The sequence below is a fragment of the Spodoptera frugiperda genome, chromosome 23 (genome assembly GCF_023101765.2).
Source record: "Spodoptera frugiperda isolate SF20-4 chromosome 23, AGI-APGP_CSIRO_Sfru_2.0, whole genome shotgun sequence".
NCBI lineage: Eukaryota > Metazoa > Arthropoda > Insecta > Lepidoptera > Noctuidae > Spodoptera > Spodoptera frugiperda.
Window position 1 is genome coordinate 10,657,436 of NC_064234.1, and position 22,921 is coordinate 10,680,356.

The 22,921-nt window shown below is 38.7% G+C and overlaps 1 protein-coding gene across 8 annotated transcripts in view; it reads left to right on the forward strand.

The window, feature by feature from the left end:
• The window catches only part of LOC118266872 (myelin transcription factor 1), a 207,590-nt gene that overhangs the window by 178,564 nt on the left and 6,105 nt on the right, over nt 1–22,921 (forward strand). For 6 of the 8 annotated variants that reach the window (XM_050703024.1, XM_050703023.1, XM_050703022.1 and 3 more), the window contains exons 6-15: nt 11,993–13,020; nt 13,760–13,832; nt 14,108–14,148; nt 14,487–14,645; nt 15,005–15,272; nt 15,969–16,166; nt 16,331–16,541; nt 16,617–16,780; nt 16,861–16,958; nt 17,655–17,868. In XM_050703024.1, the coding sequence (XP_050558981.1) occupies nt 11,993–13,020; nt 13,760–13,832; nt 14,108–14,148; nt 14,487–14,645; nt 15,005–15,272; nt 15,969–16,166; nt 16,331–16,541; nt 16,617–16,780; nt 16,861–16,958; nt 17,655–17,868 (2,454 nt within the window). Of the gene's footprint in view, nt 1–2,780; nt 3,077–11,992; nt 13,021–13,759; nt 13,833–14,107; nt 14,149–14,486; nt 14,646–15,004; nt 15,273–15,968; nt 16,167–16,330; nt 16,542–16,616; nt 16,781–16,860; nt 16,959–17,654; nt 17,869–22,921 lie in introns of those variants that run through there. The other 2 variants (XM_035580471.2, XM_050703025.1) reach the window with 2 other exon arrangements.

Consider the following 22,921-nt stretch of genomic DNA (forward strand, 5'->3'; position numbering starts at 1 on the left):
ACGGCCCCCATAAATATGGGAACGGGGAGCGTGATCTGCTCCCAGTAATTATTGCGTGACTTATTGGCGAACGAAGATAACACCCACCATAATAAACAGACCCCTTAAATGTCCACATACTTCATGTTGTGTATGAAAATGAGAGGCCATCTTAAAATGGTGTCAAATACATCGCTCCGAGGGCTATGGCAGCTTTATCTCGCACTTGACTGTTGATCGTGACTTTCCGACTGAGATTCTGTAATTACACTGATTATGAATGTAGGTGCCGTGTTGTTTTTCGATGTGGAGCGTAAGGTTTAGGAGTTATGGGGGAAGGTACTGGATGGTTTTTAATTGTAAGTTCTAGTTATAGAGGACTTTTTTAATTGTGCTAATTCACTTCCTTCGCGGAAGCAAAGATAAATAGATTTGAAGATCATTTATTTTATGAACCTTCTGCCTGAAGTGTCCAGTTCCGTAAAACATGCAGTCCATTAATCGGCTAAACCGATACCCACGACAAGAGTAGAGGTGGTGACACCAAACGTCTTAGGATCGAGGTCAATGACATAATATTGCAAATGCCTAAATATGTCTTCCGTTCGATGCTTACGGACTGATGAAGAGGATGACTTTATTTCTATTTAAAATCTCAGATGATTTAACAAGCCCGATCATATTTGTAACCTTAAGCGATTATAATAGGTATCATAGATTTAAGTGCACGTGTATGGTGATAGGATTTGCAAACAGACAAACACTAAACAATTTTACAACAGGAGTCCATGAAAGAGATAGTCTTTTCCTAAATACATTTATATTAAATTATATACATAGGGCTTATATCGACATACTATATACAAGAAGTATATAAGTAACAAACATACATGTATACACATTATGTACTCGTCACATCTTGATGAAGATAGTATGAGTTCGAGTTAAAAAGGCAGGACTAAACAATTTATTTCGAACAAAACACACCCTCAACAATCAAAACATAATGACAAACTTAATATTAAACTTTTGTTAATATCATTTACTCTTGATTCCGCGAAAAAATGTAAACAAAGACAGTTATTTAACCTTGTTGCGAAGTTTGATCCAATAAAACAAAGTTCGAACAAACGAATGCATTAAAGTCACCGCAAACTGATCCAATCGTAATATCGCACTCCCAGACATCGAAAGTTAGTATGCATTGACTTTGAAAAGTCGTCCAAAACTAAGTTGGGTTATGTTTATGAAACTATTCGGATGCGGGTGTGTGCCGCCAATACACATGCAAGAACTCGCGCCCAACTCGAGGCATAGTTCGCTAAGTGGAACAGCTGTAAAACAAAGTAGCGAAGGGTCTAGGAACTTAGTGTGTACGTTGGCAAGTATTCGGCGCGGTGCGAACACATGTCGTGAGGAGCCGCGCGGTAGGCGCGCGTCGCCGCCGTCGACGACGCATCTTCACAACTTTGACAGTTTAATTCGGAAGGAGGCCCGTCGCGGCCGACGACCGCCGATTTATAAATAAGTTAAACTAGGTTTTCACTAAAGTATTGCGGTGGGATGATAACGAACCCGGCGCCTACGCTCCGCCCGCCACCCCGCGCACCGCTCCCGCGTGCAGATAAACTTTTAAAATGACTTTGGAAGCTTTTGAGCTTTTAATCGGTAAAGTTGTACAGACAGACAGTTCGGGCACAATCCTTGAACCGCTTGCGCCGGCGACGGCGGCCGCAAAACTTTGTTTTACAGGACTACTTTTCTTCTTGTTTCAAGGTTGGACTCTTAAAACAAACTCCGGTTCGACGGAGTTCGCGAACTCGGGCGCGAACAATTTACAAATTTCTCTCTTTCATAACAACTAACTGCCGCTCGGCGCGCCGGCGAAAGTTGTCCTGCGTAGATCTTAATCGCATTGTCTGTTGCGCTCGCGGCGCCAACAGCTGATTGTGACGACACAGTTTATCGAACTTTTGCTTTAATTCATGTACCGAATGTACTCGTAACATAACAACAGACGGAGGCTGTAAATGTCAACATTTTCTGATTAAGTACTGAAATAACTTGAAAGCAACATAAGCGGAGAGCTATGAATAGCATGGAGGCATTTTGAATTTATTGAATTAACGATGAAATCAGGATGGACAGCTGTGTCTGGACAAAAAGGCCCTCAGATAGACCTCGGGCCCTCCGACGCGTTTATTCAATTCGTTTAAGTGACATCGATAGCATTGACTGCGGTCGAAAAACTCGTCTGCCAAATTTGACGTCGTCCCCCCGGCGACCGGCGACCGGCGGCGACTTCTTTTTTCAGTTCACGCCTCACCTGCCTGGGGCCAGAAGTGGCCTGGCGTGAAATACACTGATTGGCGTTTAATGTTCAACCGTCTGCCTTTTATTTGACCGGTGCCGTGTCGAAACTCTTAAAAGCTTTTTATTCGAGAGGGCGTAGGTTTCTTTATATACCATTCGTTACATAGCCTGCGTATCGCATTTTCTTGAACGTATGGCGCAGCGGATGAATGTTGCCGTCTTTTTCGGGCGGAGCGTGGAAGTCGGCTCATAATAGAACCACATTTTCATTACTGCTTATATACTGGTACACGAGATTGTAACATAAGCTAAATGCAGTATCGGGTATTGCGCGTAAATTTTACGTAACTAGAAATAAATAGGTTGCGGGTGTGTGGGGCGGGGCGGCGTGGGCGGCGGCGTGCGCGCGCACTGCCCCCGCGCCCCGCGCCCCCGCGCCCCTCCCCGCCAGCCCGGCCTGCTGCCGACCTCCGCATAGTCCGCGAATAGCGCCCCGCGAGCTACCCGCACCGCGCAGCGAGCTCCTGCGTTCGCTGCCGCCCGACACACGGCCTACGGATAAACTTTTCCGTCGTAGACGCGCTACGCTGTGCTACGAACTCCGGTATGCTACGCATCGAAATTTAATAGTCGCAAGTGCATTTTAGTGCAGTGGTTTTTTTATAAAATTTTAATAGTCAGTGAGTTCGTGAATAAATATAAATAAATAAATAAAAACTTTAGTGCGCAATGAGGACTCGCCCCTCCGTTTTATAGCGATGTCGGCCCTCGTCCGACCGATGTGGTAAGTGGCCACTTGATTACAAGTTTATATATCGTAAACTTTATAGTTTTTAAGTCGACGCGTTGGACGCGGTTTTTACTTACGTTTTATGGGAAAATGCGGCATTGTTATTTCAGCGGTGTTCAAGGAAAAAACTGAAGAAGTGTTCAAGATTAAAACGATATCGTTTACGCACAAATCCCACGCTCGTAAAACCATTTCACGAAATGCTTTCATAATGTGTGTTGTTAAATATTGATGAGTTGAGTAGTGTTAACGTTGTATGTTAGGTTTGAGGTTGATTCGGTTTGTTTGTCGAGAGGTTGTATTCCGCCCTCGTTTGGCATATCTGAGGTAATCGAATCACGTCAATAAGATGAGCGAGTCGGCAAATAACCGCGACATTAGGTCGGATACAGAATACGTAATGGCGCGAAGCTAAATACATTAGCTACCCTTAATTGTACGAATGTAAGCAGCAGCGACTGAACTAATAGTTGCGAGAATTTAATTTATGTTAAAGATTTTGTTAGAATTTATCATGATAACCTGGATGAGAATTTAGGATGAGTTCTTTTTTATAGACGGAATTTATTTCTGGATTTATAAGTTAATTTTCTACGTAGCAAACAACAAAATATAAATATTTATACAAAAATACATACCAAAGCTGATACAATACAACCTAACTACTTAAAACCAATAAGAAAAAATAATATCAAAAATATTCAATACAGAATAATCTGAAAATAAGGTATTTGAAATTGTGAAGATACAAGACGTTAATCACAATTTTAGTTAAATATTCAAAAATATAACAAACGGAATAGCTTTTACCATACTTTAACTACTCTTTTATATAAATAAATCGAGAAAATAATCGCTAGACTACAACTAAAATATATCTATTCACACTTAAAAACCAGTATTAAACAATTTATCAACCATTAAAAAAATCACAAACAAAATCACTCCATTAACACAATAAAAATCACAAAACGCAAACCCGTAAGTCACTAAACATCAACACCATAATGAGTCAACATTAAAAACGTTAACCGTACCGTATAATTAACGTAAACGTTTAATTCAGGTGAGGTGCGGCCGATTTCACGTATAACGCCTCCCTCATCTGATAGCGCTAAATTGTTTCACTCGTATCTGATGGGCCGCTAAAATGTCGCTTATTTTACCTTCTATTTCCAACCTTGTTTCAGGATTTACGGGACGTGATTTTCATTTATTATTTTTATGGTATTTTGTTGATGGGAAAATATTTTCTTTTGGGCTGATTTTGGAATGGTTTATGTGGAATAATGGCTAGAAAGTAAGAAGCTTTATTTCACTAAAAACTATTAAAAAAAAAACATGGCCTGAAATATTTCTGTAGGATTTTATTACCTACTTATAATATATTTGAGATCGATACGAAATCTTTTAAACCGAACGACAGTTTTAAAACTACAATACTCGTATACATGGCAAGATAATTATATAGGTATCCTTTTACAAAAGGAGTGAATGTAACTTTTTCTTCTTCATGACAGACTAACTAAGGTTCTAAACAACTTAAATATTTTTCAACAGCTTTACTGTTGAACAATTATAAAACGACAATAAAATTCACATTACACAAATAACTGAAATACAAAACTTTTCTAACACAACTCGCAAATATCTCGTCAGCTGTTTGAAGCAACAAAGATTCAAAATAAATGAAGAAACGTATCCCAGTAACAACAGGGTTGTCGGGTGCATACATCGCGATCGTGTCGAGGGTGCGATTCAACCCGTGATAACCCTCCGTGAGCCCTTAACTTAGGGCTGCCTCTTGATGTAATACGAAAATGTAATGTAGTACATTTTGTGTTACAAAAAAAATGCATTTGGATGTAAAATTTAGGTAAAATAATAAGTAAGATATCACAAAATGTGTTGAACTAACTAATAGAGGGATGTGAAAATATTTCTTAGAAAAGTACCGTACTTAAGTAAGTACTTTACTTACAGTAGTGCATACCGTAAAACTCCAAAATTTAAACAAAAAATCTATGAATGACTCTCGTTAAATAATAGTCATACCTTAATTTGTGCTATGATGATTGATGATTCGTTTTATGATGTCTCAGATATCTTGTTTCAAACATATACCATAACGATATGCAAGGAAAAGGTTGATATCATGGGCTCACTTCCTAAAAATAATACTTAAAATACAATTGAACAAACTATCAACAAACTATCGCTTAACATCAGGTGATCCGTCTGCTCGTTTGACTAATATCCCATAAAAAATAACAAAAAGCTTTATCTGACAACCAAACCTAAACAAATAACGACTACTAAGAAAAACTTAAAGAAAATAATTTAAAAAATGCAGTGTATTTATTTAAAAAATACTGTATTTAAAATAAATACTACCGTGGACCGTGGGGACCGTGTTCGCATGCGAGGGCCCGATACACCGCGCGATAGCCCTCGACACGGCCGAGCTCTTGATACAGGGTTATCAGAACGAGGAAAATTGGGCAAATATTTTTTTATGAAAAAAAAATACACGTTCTCGTGCAAATAAAGGATTGAGTTAAATTGTGATTGGGTAGAGCAGATAGTTACTAGTAGATTGCGATATAAAAAGGACAGTTGCAACTTGCAGTAGGTAGTAGTTTTAGACTAAGTAGTAAGGTTTTTATAGTACCTAAATAGATTTAACTTGTGCTAATCAGATTGAAAATATTTTTACAACAAACTATATCTGTCTAAAACAAATGTTTCAGTGACTCTTTCTCATGTTTATGAATAGAGTAAAAGTATCAGATAAATCAATATCTGCGTAATATATTGCTTGAGGATTCTTAACCATAATATTAGAAAAACCACATACGTACTCAGTAATACACAACAATTCATATGAATATACCATACTAACGAAAAACAATCTACGATTTATCTTTAAATAATTGTAGAACAAACTAAGTATTTTAAACACCTATTAAGACAGTACACAACAATAAAATCACAAAAACAAAAAAAAAACACTTTCACGGAAAAAAATCGTCACTAGCAAAAAAAATTACATTCCAAATATTTCAAACAAACATTTCTCTCCACTGCCAACCCTACGCCTCACGGGGCAGGGTAAAGGGAGCCCGCAGCCAGTTACAATGCACCGCGCCACTATTACCCCACTTATTCTAACTCACTTTGACTATTGCGATATTGATTTTTTGCAGTCATATGGTGCTCTTTTTGGGTTTTGAAAATCAATACACAGATGTAGGTGGGTGGGTGAATGATGTCAGTTTTTAATGGGTTAAGTTTTGTAGTTCGCTATTTTAATGTTGTTGATACTTATAATTTTACGTTGTTACTTTATAGGACAGGGAATGCTGGATACGTTGTATACAGACACAGGCTAAAGAATTTCCTTTTGACAAACTTTCTCTGTGGGTTAATGATCAAATATAGATATCATTGTGTATTGGCATCTTATCTAAAAAAACATGGTAAACCATAACGTAAAATTTACTTTGTATTTACTTACTTCAGTTAGAAAATAATTGTATTTTATTTTTTCTTCTGGGTTTTTTCCTGCTAAATCGGTAGTTAACGTATTATGCTACATGTTGATTAGTAGTTTACATTAAGTGGCATCTGCACACCACAACCCGCTAAAGGTGGATATTCTCAGATATATCGTCTATTAAATTTAAAAGAATAAAGTACTCGTGGAAATAATTTCCCAGGATTTTATTCATATTTTAAAATAGAATTGAAGTATTCAGTATTTCGTACAAAATAACAAAAAAGAGTTTGTTAAAGCTAACTTTTAGTGAATACAAATTAAATTTGTCCGTTATTAATCGTATTTACCTTAAAATTATACTATCGAGAGATTTATCATTTTAACAAATTTCTAAGTTTGAAATCGCCAACTCGCATTAAGCAAGCGTGGCGATTAATGCTCAAACCTTCTCCGTGTGAGAAAAGGCTTTTCGTCAGCAGTGGCAACCTACAGGCTGCTGATGTGATGTGATGTGACATTATTAGATTTCAATTTTCTAGCACTGATACCAGAAACCTAATTAGCTATGCATCTTGATTATTTCGTTTAATTATAGTTAATAACTTAACTGAGTGTTACTTAACTTAAATATAAGTTAACCTACAACTGTATTAATATTGTATTGAGATTGCATCGCTCGTTATCGTATTGGGAATAAACATATAAGCGAAGAAAATGAATGAAAATTGTCAATGTACGCCTACACCTATCTACAAAGGTGTGATGCTGAACTAAAGCCTCCCATTACTCAGTCACTCCGAATAACAATCCTCCGATTGTATACAAGTGGAGATTGCGATGTTGTCAAGGAAGCAAGGTTTATTGCACAATTTATGAAGTAAAATTTAACTAGTTATGAGCTGCGGATTACCTAGTAGGTTACCGGGTTGGTTTTTAGTTAGTAAGAGTCTGCCACTCCCTCTTACCGCATCCAATTCAAGAAAAGAGTTTTCCTTGTCATAAAAATCTAGTACGAATAAATGTATATTTATATAAACGTCCGCTTTTACAGCTTATTCTTCTAACCTGAATGACAACAATGAATAGTACTGTATCATGACAAACTGTTAGAATATTTTTTTACAACTTGTTACAACTGTTAGAATTATAATTAGGTTTCTAAGCATTTTCTTGATAATCGTGTCAATATTATCTATGACGTAGACATGTCCACGCTTCTCATGTGAATGAGAAACAGGATCAGCAACTCATTAACAATTTACTTCTTTCAATAAGTTTATATTACAAGCACTAAATTACGCCATTTTACTACTAATCAAACGACCCATTGAACTATTCTGAAAAGAACTAAAATCAACTCGGTGGTCACAGTCTCTTTTAAAGCCCAGATGAAACAATCTTTACTAAGAATTGTAATATAATTAATCGTTTGAATTATCTACTGTGTACAATCCTCACTATGATTATATGCTGAGGTTGACTCTCCTCCGTTTCATGCTCCTTGCATTTCTCTTGCTACTAACTCTCTCTACAAATAACTGATTTCTAAATCTACAGATAATTCTGAACTGTAGTATAAAATTTGATAGTTTTTAGTACGGAAGAATTATCAATTATTCAAAAATTTTTCTTCGATAAAAATCTGGCAATGGAAAAATTAACCCTAACTGCCCCCAATGGATGATTTTTCCTCTTAAAAGAAAGCCTACTGCTGAATAAAGGTCCAGCCCATTGGCATGCGTCATAATAATTAATAGTAATTGCTTTTTCTTAAGAAACGAGATTTTCTTGAAACTGTACCAATTTTTCACATTCCATTCAAATGATTCAAACAATTGTAACTTTTTGAAACAATAGCAATAATCTTGGATGCCAGAGGATACCCAATTGTGTTGCGACGATTCAAAAATACCTTTTTTCTGAATATTTTAAAAGTCATTTCATAATTAATGTCTCAGGTAGGAAATTTCATCATAGGAAAGTTCTCATCTAGTCTAATATAAAATATTTACAGATAAATGTAACAGTAACAGAAATATCATTCATCATTTGAAATGTTAGCTTTCGTTTTGAGCAGGATCAGTCTATTTACAGTCAGTCGGTTCCCGCGGTCCCTTTTTAATTACTTGTAATTGTCTGTAATGGGGAAAACCCTCTGACTTCACGGTAACCTTTATTACGTTGTTGGCTCCTTCCCGTACATATTGTCTTTTTGCAATACATTTTTAATACCTATTGTTGCTTGTGTAATCGAATGGAATTATAATTTAATTTGGTAAATTTGGAAAGTGGGATGTCCCGTGGTTGCTCCTTTCCTTTTCCTTTTCCTGTAGCAAAGATAATCTTGTAAATCCTTGACTGTTTGTCAAAACTTAAAAAAAAAAAAACAATCTAAAATTGTGAAGATTAAAAAATAGTCGAAAACCAATCCAAAATGTCTGTTTATTTGATTAGCGGATACAGTAAAATAATTATTAAAACTTAATTAGAATATCGGAATTATTATAATCCGACGTAAAGATTTCTGAAATACCTTAGTATTTACTTCGTTTCGTCTCACTATTCTTATAATTAATTTCATCATATTATGAAAAAATACCTATTGTCGCATAATTTTTCTGAGTGTGATAAAATCGTAAAATTATCTAGCAGTTAAAGAGTACCTCAAAAACATACATTCTTAAACGTTACCTTACTTTTTATATACTTGTACATGTAATTATATATTTAACATCGCAATACGATCTACCAAGTAGCTAATTATTTTAACATGTTGACATCTTAGTACGTAGCATGGTACGTAGTATCTACTTATTATACCCAATTTAATAAAACTGAACAATATTTCAAGACAAGGGATTCTGCCTTATCGGACAAAATAACATTAAATAATCTAACATCGAAACTTCCTTCCAAAGACAGTGTCCACTTATCAGCCCATTCCAGTCGTTATTCGCTGTAAACTTGTACCAAGTTTCATCAACGCTGTTTAAACGGGAGACTCAAAGCTGAAGCCAAATTGGGAGAGTATTTATCTTTCCCGAGAGTCGATTTAAAAGCAAAATCACGCGAGCACACGACGCCATTATCGGGACCGCCCGATCCACAGGCCGCGGCAACTCTATGAATCTAATCCAGAGGATTTACTCGCTGATTTACAGTCGAGCGAGGCCAAGGAGGGCGCGAGCTGCTTGAAAGAAAACTGATAATGTCTTAATCCTACCACACTCGACTTTACTCGTACCCCCCTTCACAATTTTATGGTCGCCCGCGCAGACGGCACGTTTTGATTTATGATTTCAATAATTAAGAATTCTAAGGTGCAATTTGAATTTGGAAGCCACGTCTAGGGGCCGCGGGAGGCCGACGCGTGTTTATTATTGCTCCAGGGCGGGAAAGGGTCTCAGCGCTTACCTCACGTTTTCTAAGGAATTATAATAGAGTTTTAAGGAATTATGAGAAATTATGAAAATGAGATTTTCAACAATAGCTGCGTTCTTTAGAGTTGTTTGTTATGATAGATGTGTGTTACGTTAATGCTTGTGCGTACTGTTTATTGTTATTTACGAGTTACGCAAATAGTGTGTGCACAGCCACAAATGTATTTTTTTACAATACACCTTCTTTATTTGCTTAGGTAAATTACTTAATTAAACAAATGATTTGACCTATATATTTAAAAAAGTTTAATAACTACGCACTTCTGTATCTACTTACACTTAACAATATTCTCTAAATTACACAACTCAAAAATACACTAAAATACCACAAACCATAAACCCAAAAACCTTTAATTAAGTTACAACCAAAACCAAAACAGTATCACTTCGCCATATACGAGTAAAGCAGTCACGTCTCATCTCGGCATCTTCCTTAATCCGGCCGCGTTCGGCTCCGCAAATTCGCACCGCGACCGCCCTTATATCGCGCCCTAATCTCCAGGCATTACAATTAACGCGGCCCCGAGATAACCCGCCACTCGCCACCCGCTGATAAAGGTCCGCACGAGCACTAGTTTAAACCGGTTAAGCATCCACCGCCCTCAGGGTTTATCTAATTACCCTACGCCAACATACGAACACAACCCGAACGCGAAAACCAACGTTCCGTCCCAATCCCGACGCCTGAAAACGTTCCACGTTTACGTAATTTCGGTTTACATCAGTACAGACTCGAGGGTGCGTCACGTACGTAAATGTTTGCCGGGCGTCGTACTATCGGTATTTCGGCCTTCCGGTGGGCTCTCGTAGGTACCTCCGTCAAGGACCATCGATTACAATCTCGACTCGAGTCGGGCGCATATTGCACAACTTCGAGAGAGAATATCGCCGATCAATAAATCAAGCCCGATTGCTTTATGGAGTTATGGGCCCAACTTTATTGTTGGGCTCGGAAAACACGTTTATATTGAGGACGATATTGTCTGTTGAACTCTAGTGTGTTATTCCAAGTCGGTAATGAATGCGAATTGAATCTAGAGACGAGTAGGGATTTATTAGGAACCTTATTATTACTACAAGAAGTAACATCAAGTCGGAAGTTTTTTGTTTTCGTGTGCGTGTGTTGTGTGTGTGTGTGTGTGTACTTTTGGTTATTTTCCAAGCGTAGTGTGGTGTGAATGAAGAATATGAATCAAACTAATCTTTCTTATCAAGCAACCAATTTTCTTTTACATAGATGAAAATAGTCTAATGACAGTTTATTTATAAACCTCCGTTGTAAAAATACTCTTTTTGAATAAATTAAGCTATACAACCTCAAACAATAACAAACCTGAAAGCCATTAAAGAAACAAAAAAAGTAAACAAAAATAGACACAATGACACACTTACTTCAAAAACTTTTCTGGAAAGTTTTACTTAAGTTTAATTTCACTGATAAAAAGTTTAAAAGCGAAGAAATACTAGAAAATAAAGTTAGGTATCAATCTGAAATGCGTGGTGCGACGTTCCCTGGCTCTCACGGTAATCACTTGGTACTTCTATCGACTCATCGGCGATAAATACTAACCGTTGGCATTGGATAAAAATCTAAATAACCTAGCTTTAAACATGTCCTACACCATTTAAGTTAACAAATACCGAATTTTAAACTACTTTACCCGTAATCTATGCTTAATTCCTACTATGTCTTACGTCGTCAACTATGACAAAATTATATATTATTTGGTTTGAAAGCTCTTGAGTGAAATGGTTTTTACGTGGGAACGATTTTTGTGCAAATAAATAAAACAACAAAGTGCTTCTAATGTGATACGTCGATTGGAAACGCCGAGAATCATTTCCGCGTAAAAATTTCTGATTGTGGATGGAAAAATCGAATCGCAAGTACAATGATTCATTATATTTTTGGTGTTATTTGATACAATCGCCGGGGTCTGGGGCCGCTTCTGACTATGTCGATTGTTTCAGGACGGTGCCGCTAAACACTCAAGCCTCCTTGTCCCAGATCAACAAAAGGAGATTGGAGTTCGGCGTGGATGTAGAATCATTTAAAATAAACGATAGGCGCCTGGAGCGCATCAGCAGTGAAGGCTCCATGGACGAGGAAGAAATCCACGGCAAGAGAAGACGACGGTTGCTCGACGATGAGAGAAGAGATGAACCCGACATCCGCCGACGACCGCTGCCCATGCACAGACCGCAGACCTTGCGGCAGCCAGAAGAAGATGACGAGACACTCATCCGAGAAACACAAGCAGCACTAAGGACACTGTCCGGCAACTGGAACCGGGAGCCCCCGCAACAACACAATCCCGAGGAAAATGACGATGCCAATGGTTTCGAAAACTTATTCGACGATAAAAGATCAGAAAAAATGCAGTCTTCCCCTTCCCAATCTTCCGATATGTCTCAAAAAAGTTACTCGACACACCACCAAGTTCAACATATGAATGGAATCAACGAGCACGAGACCAAAACTAACCTTATCACAATACAACTAGAAAAATGTGAAGAGTACGATAGACTCAGTAGACAATCCAACCAATATGGAGCGCCAAATTTCGACGAACTCGTCGACTCGTCTTCCAACGAACTAGAGATAGATATGTCAGATAGATGTGATGATAGATACGACGATGACAGGGACATTAAGCCAAAACGAAAAGGTGAAATGGTGTCCGTGAATAAACAGTCGCTGTACAATGCTTACAAGGCGGCTACGGCAGCTTTACCGTATTCGACGCAGTCAGCCTTCAAGCCGCCTGCTGAAGTGAAACATAGAATCCACAACTCATCATTACCGAGTGAACCTTTCGGCGGGTACTCCAACGACCACGATAGAAAAGAGCACAAGGGTTCGAAGCAGTACACGGTGCTGCAGCCCGCGGGCGCAGGGTCCCGCGCGGCGACCGCGCTGCAGGAGGCGCGCGCCGTGCCCTCCGCGCAGCCGGCGCGCGACTCGCGGCCGCTGAACGCGCTCTCCCCGCCGGCACGAGGTACCGCCGCACTCACCTCAAACAACGATAGCCAAACTTTCTTAACGACCTGGCCATAACACAACTCCGCGCTATGAACTAACTCCAAGTTAGTTTCAAGGTCGTCTCGCGAAATCTCATAACGTAGTCGGGTCGATGTTCACTACAGCTGTCATGTAACATTGCATCATTGTGTAATTATGTGCACTTTGAATAAACTTAAGACTTTCATTCATCGGGATTATCCGGTCTTCGTTATGTATTAACATTGGAATCGTCTATCGTCAACTAACTGTAGGTTTACGTAAATACAGACTCCAATTCGCAACAAAAGCTTGCAACAAATCATCTCTCATTTGTAAGACGTCTCCATAATTTAGTAGGAGACGGTCACAATAAGGTTATACTCCCACCCAAGTCGATAACGTATATAAAATACCTAAGCGTTTTCCTCGTGTTGCTGGGCGATAGCTGGGTTTATGTCAGGGCGACGAGCAATAAAAACGGGTCAGGACTGGCGGTGGGCGGGGCGTTGGCGCACCGCCCCGCAACTCCTGAAAGAAAAATTGGTAGTCCGCGCGCAGCCGCTTGGCGTTCTTTATTTTTTCTTTTAAGTTGTGCGTGGGGTGGGTGGCACGCGGGGCGGGGCCGCGCAGGTACGCCCCGGCCTCGGCACGCCCGTCGGTATCGATCGCTCGCGCACGCCCCCACCCGCTCATCAGGAAAACACTAATTTGTGCACCGCTCGATTTGTTCACAGAAGGCAACAAGTGTCCCACACCCGGGTGCAATGGGCAGGGCCACGTCACCGGCCTATACACTCACCACAGGAGGTGAGTGCTGACTCGATGATTTCAGTAGAATCAACAGATACAAGCCCGGTTTCAGGGAACCGATGCTACTCCCGTAATACATAACGAGTAACTAAAGTATAAGAGTTGACGTTAGCATTGAATGATGCGGTATAATGTAGACTATAATGAATTACACAATATAAATCAAATCTTAAATGATTAACTACACTTTAAATAAGCAATAGGTATATAGTTATTACACTGCATACACTTTGTAAAGTTATAGCAAAACTGATGTTTATTTGTTCCCCCAGTCTGTCAGGATGTCCAAGAAAGGATAAAGTCACTCCGGAGAGTAAGTAGTACTGAAATATAACAACACACAGCTTCACAGTTTGAGTTGCATATATTTTGTTCTAGCAGTTTTACCTCAGTTGTTTCCTTACTTCAGGTATTTTAGTTCTCATGTTTACTTTGATTTTATTTGGTTTTCAGTTGCAATGTTGATGTTGGTAGATTGTTTTCGTATTTGTGAACAATTTTTTATATTGGAATCATTTAGTTGATTTGCGAGAGTAGAACTTTAAAGTGGTTCGTTATGTAGTTGATTATGAATTGAGTTTTGATGTATGTTACGTTACATACGTATGTTATTGGTATTGAGTTGTGGTGACAAGTGACGTCATTGTGCAGTATTGGCGTTGCACGAGACGATATTGAAGTGCCCCACGCCGGGCTGCAACGGGCGCGGCCACGTCAGCTCCAACCGAAGCACACACCGGTCCCTGTCCGGCTGCCCCACTGCTGCGGCGCGTAAGGCCGCCGCTAGGTCTCAGAGAGCAAGACCTGCTGGTAAGAACTTATTTCTTGATTTGTGTCTTGCTTATCTATCTTTGCTATTTAACTAATCAAATTAGAACTGGTTATATTACACGTTTCGAATATCGCGTATAATAACTTAATGCAATGATGAAGATAGTGATGATGAATGATAGTTTTAGTGATCAAGTCACTTTAATAATTTCATTGCAATTGGCATCAATATTTTACCTAGTAGGTATATAAAATCAATACCTATGGGATTGTGTAAAATGCACCTACTCGTAGTGACACTAACAAAATAGGATTCTCCAATCTATAACAGCTTACCCCCATCCCCATAGCAAGACCTATTCTCCAACGAACCAAAGCAATACCCCTCTTGTCTCCAGTACCACACAGCTCAATATCGCAGCCATCGCTCGCGATCAGCCAAGAGAGTGTAGCGAGTTCTTCGGGGAGTATATCTCGGGACCGCGAGGCGTCGCCTCGCAGCCCCGCCGTGAAGCGAGAGGGCGAGCTGCTGGTGCCAAAGCGCGAGGCCGCCGAGCCCGAGCGCGACTCCCCCAGCATGGAGACGCGCCACGCCGGCTACGGCGCGCCGCCCGACCAGAGGTCACCCTATGAAAGACCTCCCGATGACCATGTGCGGTCGTACAGGTAAATTGTTGTCATGACTTAATATGGATTATGTTTGTCGTTGTTATTCCATAATATTAGGACAAATAACAAACAAAGTATGCAGGTTGAATGTGTAAATACGAGTGAAAAGCAATTTTTATCCAAATAGCGATGCAGTGTTTGCAATTACTGATAAAAGGAATATACCTTGTTTTAAAAACGACCTGTTAAGTTATCTCCGAAAAAACAACAAGAACGTTGTATTCTAAAGAATTAAAAGAAAATATTAACAAAATTGACTATATCACCTGATACTTATAGAAGCGAAGCGGAGCGGGAGAAGCTCTACTATAAGCTAATAAATTATGTCACTTGTGTACATTTCTGTATATTAGGAAAGCTACAATTACCTGGCTACTTATATTTTAATAATATTGTAGCTGTAATAATATTATAACAAAACTGTTAAAGTAATGAACCTGTAAGTTCAGTTCAAGGTTAATTTGATGAGCGTTCATAATGCATATTGCTAATTACATTAGTTTGAATACTTTATACCTTAAACTAATGCCTTTACCCAATTTAGTAACAAATTACTACGAAATTATATAATACTTTTTAATGAGTGATGTTTGTAACAAATAAATATAAACAGCATAATAACATTTATACCATATCGATATTCTTTACTATATTTAAATGGCGAGGGTTCTCACGTAGTAATTCATTTCGTAGTCAAATGAACGAGGCGAGGTACGGCTACGAGTCGCGGTGCTACGAGGGAGCTCCGGCGTTCGAGCGCTACGACCCCGCGCAGTGTCCCCAACGGCCCTACGGCTGGGAAGAAGAACGCTACCATGACCCCCACTTACCTACCCCCATGAAAACCGACCAGTCTGAACAAGAAACCAGCTCAGGACCCATATACCCTAGGTAGGTCACAACAACAATGCCGAACGCCTATGTGGTAAACGGGGTGCTTAGATCCTTAACTCCAAAACTCTTAGACTTTTCGAGAAAAATAGTAAAGTAACAATGTAGATTTCGGTTTTTGTTTTCCTCTTACGAAATGATCGAAATTGGCCGTATCCCACCAGACCAATGTACCACTACGAGACTGGTAGCGGCGTAGGGGCGGTGGGTGGCGTGGCGGCGATGGGCCCCGGCGTCCCGCCCGGCTTCTCCGCGATCAACTTGTCGGTGAAGATCGCCGCGGCGCAAGCGCAGCGACCTCGGAGCCCCACGCCCCGGGATCCTCGCGATCCTCGCCCCGCCATAGATCTTTCCACTTCTAGTGGTAGTCCACAGGTGAGAAACGACGCCAAGCATTAGACAAACCGGCCCTTAAGTTAATCGCCCAAACTAAATAAATTTTCATAACAGGGTCCATACGCATCTCCGGTGTACACAAGCGCCGGTGGTGGCAGCGGGGGCGGTGCCCGAGGCAGCCCGCAGCCGGGAGCCTCGCCTCAGCTCACAGCCAGCCCTCAAGTGCCCAGTCCGCAGGGCCAAACTCTCGACCTTAGCGTTTCCCGTTTACCACATAGGTGAGGCAATTCGTTCTGTAGGTTTATTTACTTATGTACTCAATTTATAACGGACTATTAACCAACTTGTCTGTCAACAGTCGAGGATTCCCCGGCGGAGTCTCCTACAGTCGAGAATCAACTCCAGACAGTGGAGGCAGCCATCCGTACCTTGAAGCTTACCATCGAGATACCGCCGGTAAGAAAATAAATCATTATACAAATTATCAGCAGAGCACATAATTTTCTTAGCTCATTTTGCTTTAATATAATACTTTATATGAGCTATCATATGTCTCATATTCGCAACATGTAACCCCTCGTAAGGGCTCGTACTCATTGGTACCGTTAAACACGTCGTACAAATTAAAACGCGACCGCGGTAATGACTCCCATGCGTTGTGCGCGCGCGGTAACCTCGGTAATCCGGCGGAGTGCCGACACGCGGGCCGCTCTCTGCGCGCCGCGGTTACATACCGTGTACACCGCGGTTTTTGTGGATCACTGTATACGAAGCTTTAATTAAAATTTATAATAGCTACTGGATTCTCACGGCGCTCACCGTATTCTGTAAACCGCATCGTACAACATGAGTGGGACTCGTTTTATAATGTACACAAAAGTTTCCCTCGCGAGGTTTTTGTTATAATTATAAATCTTGCGATCTCGAGGGTTGGGGTAATAATTATGGAATACTTGATTAGAAACTGAGCGTATCGAAGTACATGCTGATATGGATGGATATCTAAAATACTAATGACTAAAGGGGAAGCTCTTCAGTAATGAAGGTTTTGTAGTCTACTCTACCACGAACCAGTATGTAATAAAAAACCTAATTACCATTTTATTCACAATTGGAGTACCCAAAGACCACAACAATTTGGTCTTGTCGCAGGTTACGGTGGTGTCAGTCCACATCCAGTAGCGGGCTACGGGCTTGCTCAGCCGGACTACGCGGCCGCAGCAGCCGCGGCCGGCTACGGCGGCTACCAGTACCAGTGCGGGGCGTACCCGCCGCCGCCCGCGTACCCGCCGCACGCGCCGCCGTACTCACCACCGTGCTACATGCCACCCCCACACGCCCCGCACGACAAACCCAAAGATAGCAGGTGAATATAAATAAATACAATAACGTTTTTATTCCAGGATGCTAGTTGGACACTTGGAACTAAAGTCTTATCTATTGTAATCCTCGACGTCATTTGAGAAGACGTTGGTGATATGATTACAGTGCAGTGTAATGCTAATGTAACGATTTGATATTACTATTTATTGAACAAACAAGACTTCACACTACATTTTTGCCAGATAGCACGAAATAATACCTAAACTTTGTTAAACAGACTTGTCCATCATTGTATTATGGAACTTTTAACCTCTCGTGTATGAGTAGAGTATATGAGACACGATAGAAAACACATTATGTCTCGCGTAGATCTGCGTTTCGGCATAACATGGGTCAATTTATTAGTGTGTATAGATATGTCCACACGGGATCTCACGTATTAGGTACATCCATCAGAATTTCATGGTTGTTCTGGAAAATTACGGAAATCTTAAAAGGCTTAGTTCCCACGCAACCTTAGGACTTTCGTCGCGGCTTAAATGGCACATTGTAAAAGTATTGAAAGGCCTTCACCAACCTAAGTCTAACTAAAGAACTTGTCCGGCTACTCAACCTTGAGACTTAGCACAATTTCTAGGAAGTTTACTTGTCCAAGGTTGTCTAGTATTGATGTGTAGTAGTCAAGGAAACCTGGACTTATGAACTATAAGTTTGAAATCGCCTATCCGACTTGAGCAGAAGCTTTGTGTTTAATGCTCCTTTGCTTAGCATTAGGGCACTTCGTAAGCGTGGTGATTAATGCTCATTCATTCTCTTTATAAAAATGCTTCTTAGCATTAGGGCGGGTACAGACTGATGCTGATGTGTAAGATGAGTTAATCATTTAAGCTATAAGTCAAATTTAAATTCTTTATTGCTTTCCTTAATGCGGCAAAGGTTCTTAAATAGTATGTGGTAACAATTAAGGACCCTGTCGGGCACGCAACTTAAGGTCTAATGTCTAATGATAAATATTGTTGTTAATTAGGTAATATACTTATTTTTACAATCACACAAAAAATACATATTACATTAATACTACAGACACTATTTAAAATGGATATAGTAAATAATAAACAAATAATTATGTATACAATAAATAGTTTTAAGATATGTATAGTCATGTAACTATTCCCTAATGAGTTGCGGAGGTCAGACGTACTTATGTCGCTCCGTAAAATATAAATGAGCCAGTATCCGATACATAAGGCCCTTTGTAAATTTTAATTATGTTGATTTTATTGCGGTGATACTGGTTTGCTTTTATGACAGTTCTTGCTTATATGTATGTATGTATTTCTCATTTAGGAGATTTAATTATATTTTCGCGTCGATATTTCGTTTCATCGCTTAAAGCAAATGAAAAAATCGATATAGGTAACGAAATTAAAAATTAGATACTTAATTCAATTATTTTCAAATCTTTTTCTAATATTGTTACTTTTTTATTTATACGGGTTTCTAAATTTGAAAATTATTTTTAAGTATATTCTAAATATTGAACTAGAAGAATATATAAAAAATAATTACCACATGTTGTAACTTTGACTCCCTGCAGGGAACATTCGTCTTTATACTTTAAAAAATAAAGACGATATTCTAGAACTAAACGTTTTGAATACTAGCGCCAGGTAACTATTTTTTTTTTTATTATTCTTTTGTACCCAAGTATTGCTTCAGTATTGTTTTTGATGGACAATACTTTTTGGAATTAACAATAGCTAATAAGTGCATTATGAAGGTTAGGGAGCGTAAAATTGAAAACGTCTTTATCTTTCCCGTTTCCAAAATAATAGGTGCTGAGATAAGATACAGCTAATTTGTTGTTAACAATTTATGGACATGACGCCTCAACTTGTGCATTTCTGATTACGAAATTCAAATGTTGTTAGTCAGAAGTTCGACTCGGCAGAGGAAACACGTCTATTCAGCCACAACTGTCAGTACTTAGGTACGTATCTACTTACTTATAATACTTTGGGCATCTTTAAATAAAAAAAAAATATATAAAAGACCTCGGTTCCCTGTCGCAGCTGCTACACAAGTGTGCTCAGCTCGTATTGAATTCATCATAACGTGTTTTCTTTTGTTGATCGGCACAGAATGAATGACGTAAGTGAAAACATTCAACACTTGGCCGCCTTGGCTCCGTATCCAGTGTGCGTTCGGATACTCGCAGAAAATGTTTACTAGTGTCTTTTTTATTTTTAATCTGTGATAGCTGTCAAATTAATTATTGAACTTGAAATAAAGTTGTAATTTAAAATATGTGCTGTAGTTATAATTAACACTTAATTTATCCGCGGCATATGATTTTTAACAACGGGATATTATTGTTTGGGTTTGTTTATAAACAATATAAGTTTACTTGTTTCTAATCTTGGGAACTGATTGTGGTTTAATTATGAACTTTATCAGCAAATCTTTGTACTATTTGACATTTACAGATGTCAATTTTGTTTCATTTCCACGACGGTTAATTTTCAAATAATGCTAACACGCAGAAATAAAAAAAAAATTAAGAAATTTAAAATAATCGAAGTTCATATGAGTTTTGAATATCTATATATATCGGAAACATTCAAAACTAATTTTCAATTCATTATATTACATTGAACACTTATAACTAAAGTATAGAAAAACAAAACAAAAATAGCACGTGACATGAATGGGTTCTCATTCAAATATCCCACGTAGATTTTTTCAATAAGAACAATTACAACAACGTGAAGTTATTTTAGGTTAGAATAATTCTATTGAAAGTTTTCGAACGTACACAAGTCACACTTGGTGGATCAGTCTAAATATACCGGCGGCGGCCGCGCAGGCGCGCTGTGCGAGCTGCGCGCACGCCAGATAACTAACTACACACGAACGATAAGATACATACTTTAAATTATATTTGTGCCACTTTCCTGCCGTTATTATTAACAACGGCGCAGATATGCGGCGAAATAGGTGAGAACTGAAATTGTTTTATTACTTTTTTTCGTATTCTAAAAACTTTTTTTATAGTTTTCCTATCATCCAATACGTAAACACAGCACCAAGTAGCTATTATTACCAACTTTGTAAACATTTAAAAACTTCGCTCCACGGACTAGATAACATTTTTGGAGGCAAAGTTTTTAGTTTACAAACTTTTTTTGTACTTGTGTTGTCATTTCTATCTTCACCGGGTAAGATTCAAATGGGGATTATTAGGTAAACTATTATAGGTATTTTAAATCTTTTTAATGTTTTCTGTTTGTTTTATTTTTAACATTTTCCTTTATTTATTATTTTTGTTCAATACTGTTACGTATGTATTTATTCACGCTAGCTATCACCGCGACGACTTTTATGGGAAACTGAGTTACCGGATACGGGAGTCGAGGGAGCTCATCCAGTGCCCTGTGGAGAGCTGCGACGGCTCCGGCCACATTTCTGGCAACTTCGCGACACACCGCAGGCAAGCGGAGCATTGCTGAATACGTTCGCGGTTGCAATATCTGCCGCTGTGCAAATTAACGTCGAACAATATTTTTCTCTTCACAGATTTTTTTATTGTTTTCTAACGGCGAAGCACCATTAACATTTCAAATCACCAGAACTCTACATAAAATATTTAAACTAGTTTGTCGGCTGACTGAAAATTACGAGTCAGATGACTTATAAACGTTATCGGTCGGTTTAACTTTCTTGTTATTTTTCTCTTCAATACTTATTGGTTTTTAATATTAAATTATTCAAAACAAAGATTGTTCGATGTTTCACGTTTGCACAGCTAAGTAGAGCGTCAACAATTGCGCCCCTGAGCGACAATTTGCGCATTTCCGCGCCAATTGGCGGCGTCCCACGGGATTTTGATGCAAACTAACCGCATGCCTTTATTAATATTCCTCGTTTGAGGTCGTGCTATAACAATGTTTTACGCCTTGTTACTCTAACAATACTGCGTGTTCTAGTTGTGTGTGCAAATAATTATAATACCTAATTACAAATACTAAATAAACAATATCGTGATAAAGGAAACGTGGAAGCTACCTACGTCACATACGTGTTCTATAGTACCAAATATCTACTATCGCCCACCTGATAAAAATTACATTATACACTACAGCTGCAATCGGTGACAGACCTTTTTATCAATTTAAAATCTTATGACGTGAAAGATAAGGTGTGTTTTTATGAAGCAGTCAGCCGTTACTTACGTAGGTCGCCTGCATCATTATTTGCATATGTTGCGTATGACATAGTGCCTCGTGAATTCGTTACTCCACTTTTGTTTTCAAAGATTAGTACATAAACAATGACAAAACAATGTCGCGGCTCTATGCTAATGACTGTTCATGCTCATCGAAGAGATTTCCAAACACCAGAATATTTTAGAAATCAGGTACCAGCAATTTACCATTCTTCAAACATCTTAATTATTTTTTATTTCCAGTTTGTATGTTATGAATAATCGATTAAACAATGAAGTTGAATCGAATACTAAAATCGTATTCTATGCGGAGAATTGAAATCAATTACGGCTAACTATTTATCCAATCCGTTATATTATGATAATAAAATAATACTTAACTTGAAACAAACAGTTAATTGACATACTTACTAGTTACTATCCGCTTCTCTATCAATTAGCGCATTAACAAACAAATAGGTTTACGCTAATCGTCATAATAGACTAGATAACTCAACCTCCTTTTGGTACAAGAAAATAAAAAAGAAAAATCATAGACTACGCTTCAAAGTTTCTGGCACCTTTATTTATGGATACTAGTACTATTCGAAAAACGAAAATCTCCTTGTGTGTTCTAAATTTAAATTCAAATGCGTTCGAAGTAAACTAGCAGATGCATGCCAGCCGACTGAACTATTTTTATGATTACCAATAAATTGTAAAATGAATCTTATTTCTTGAAGTAACAAAATAATTAAATTTAATGAAAATGAATGGAGTAATTCTGATTTTGTTTTATGGATTGATTGTATGAACGGCAAGCATTGGTCAGTGACGTGTTTGTTTACAAACACAGCTGTTATGAGTTCATTTAGTTTATACGAAATGAGTG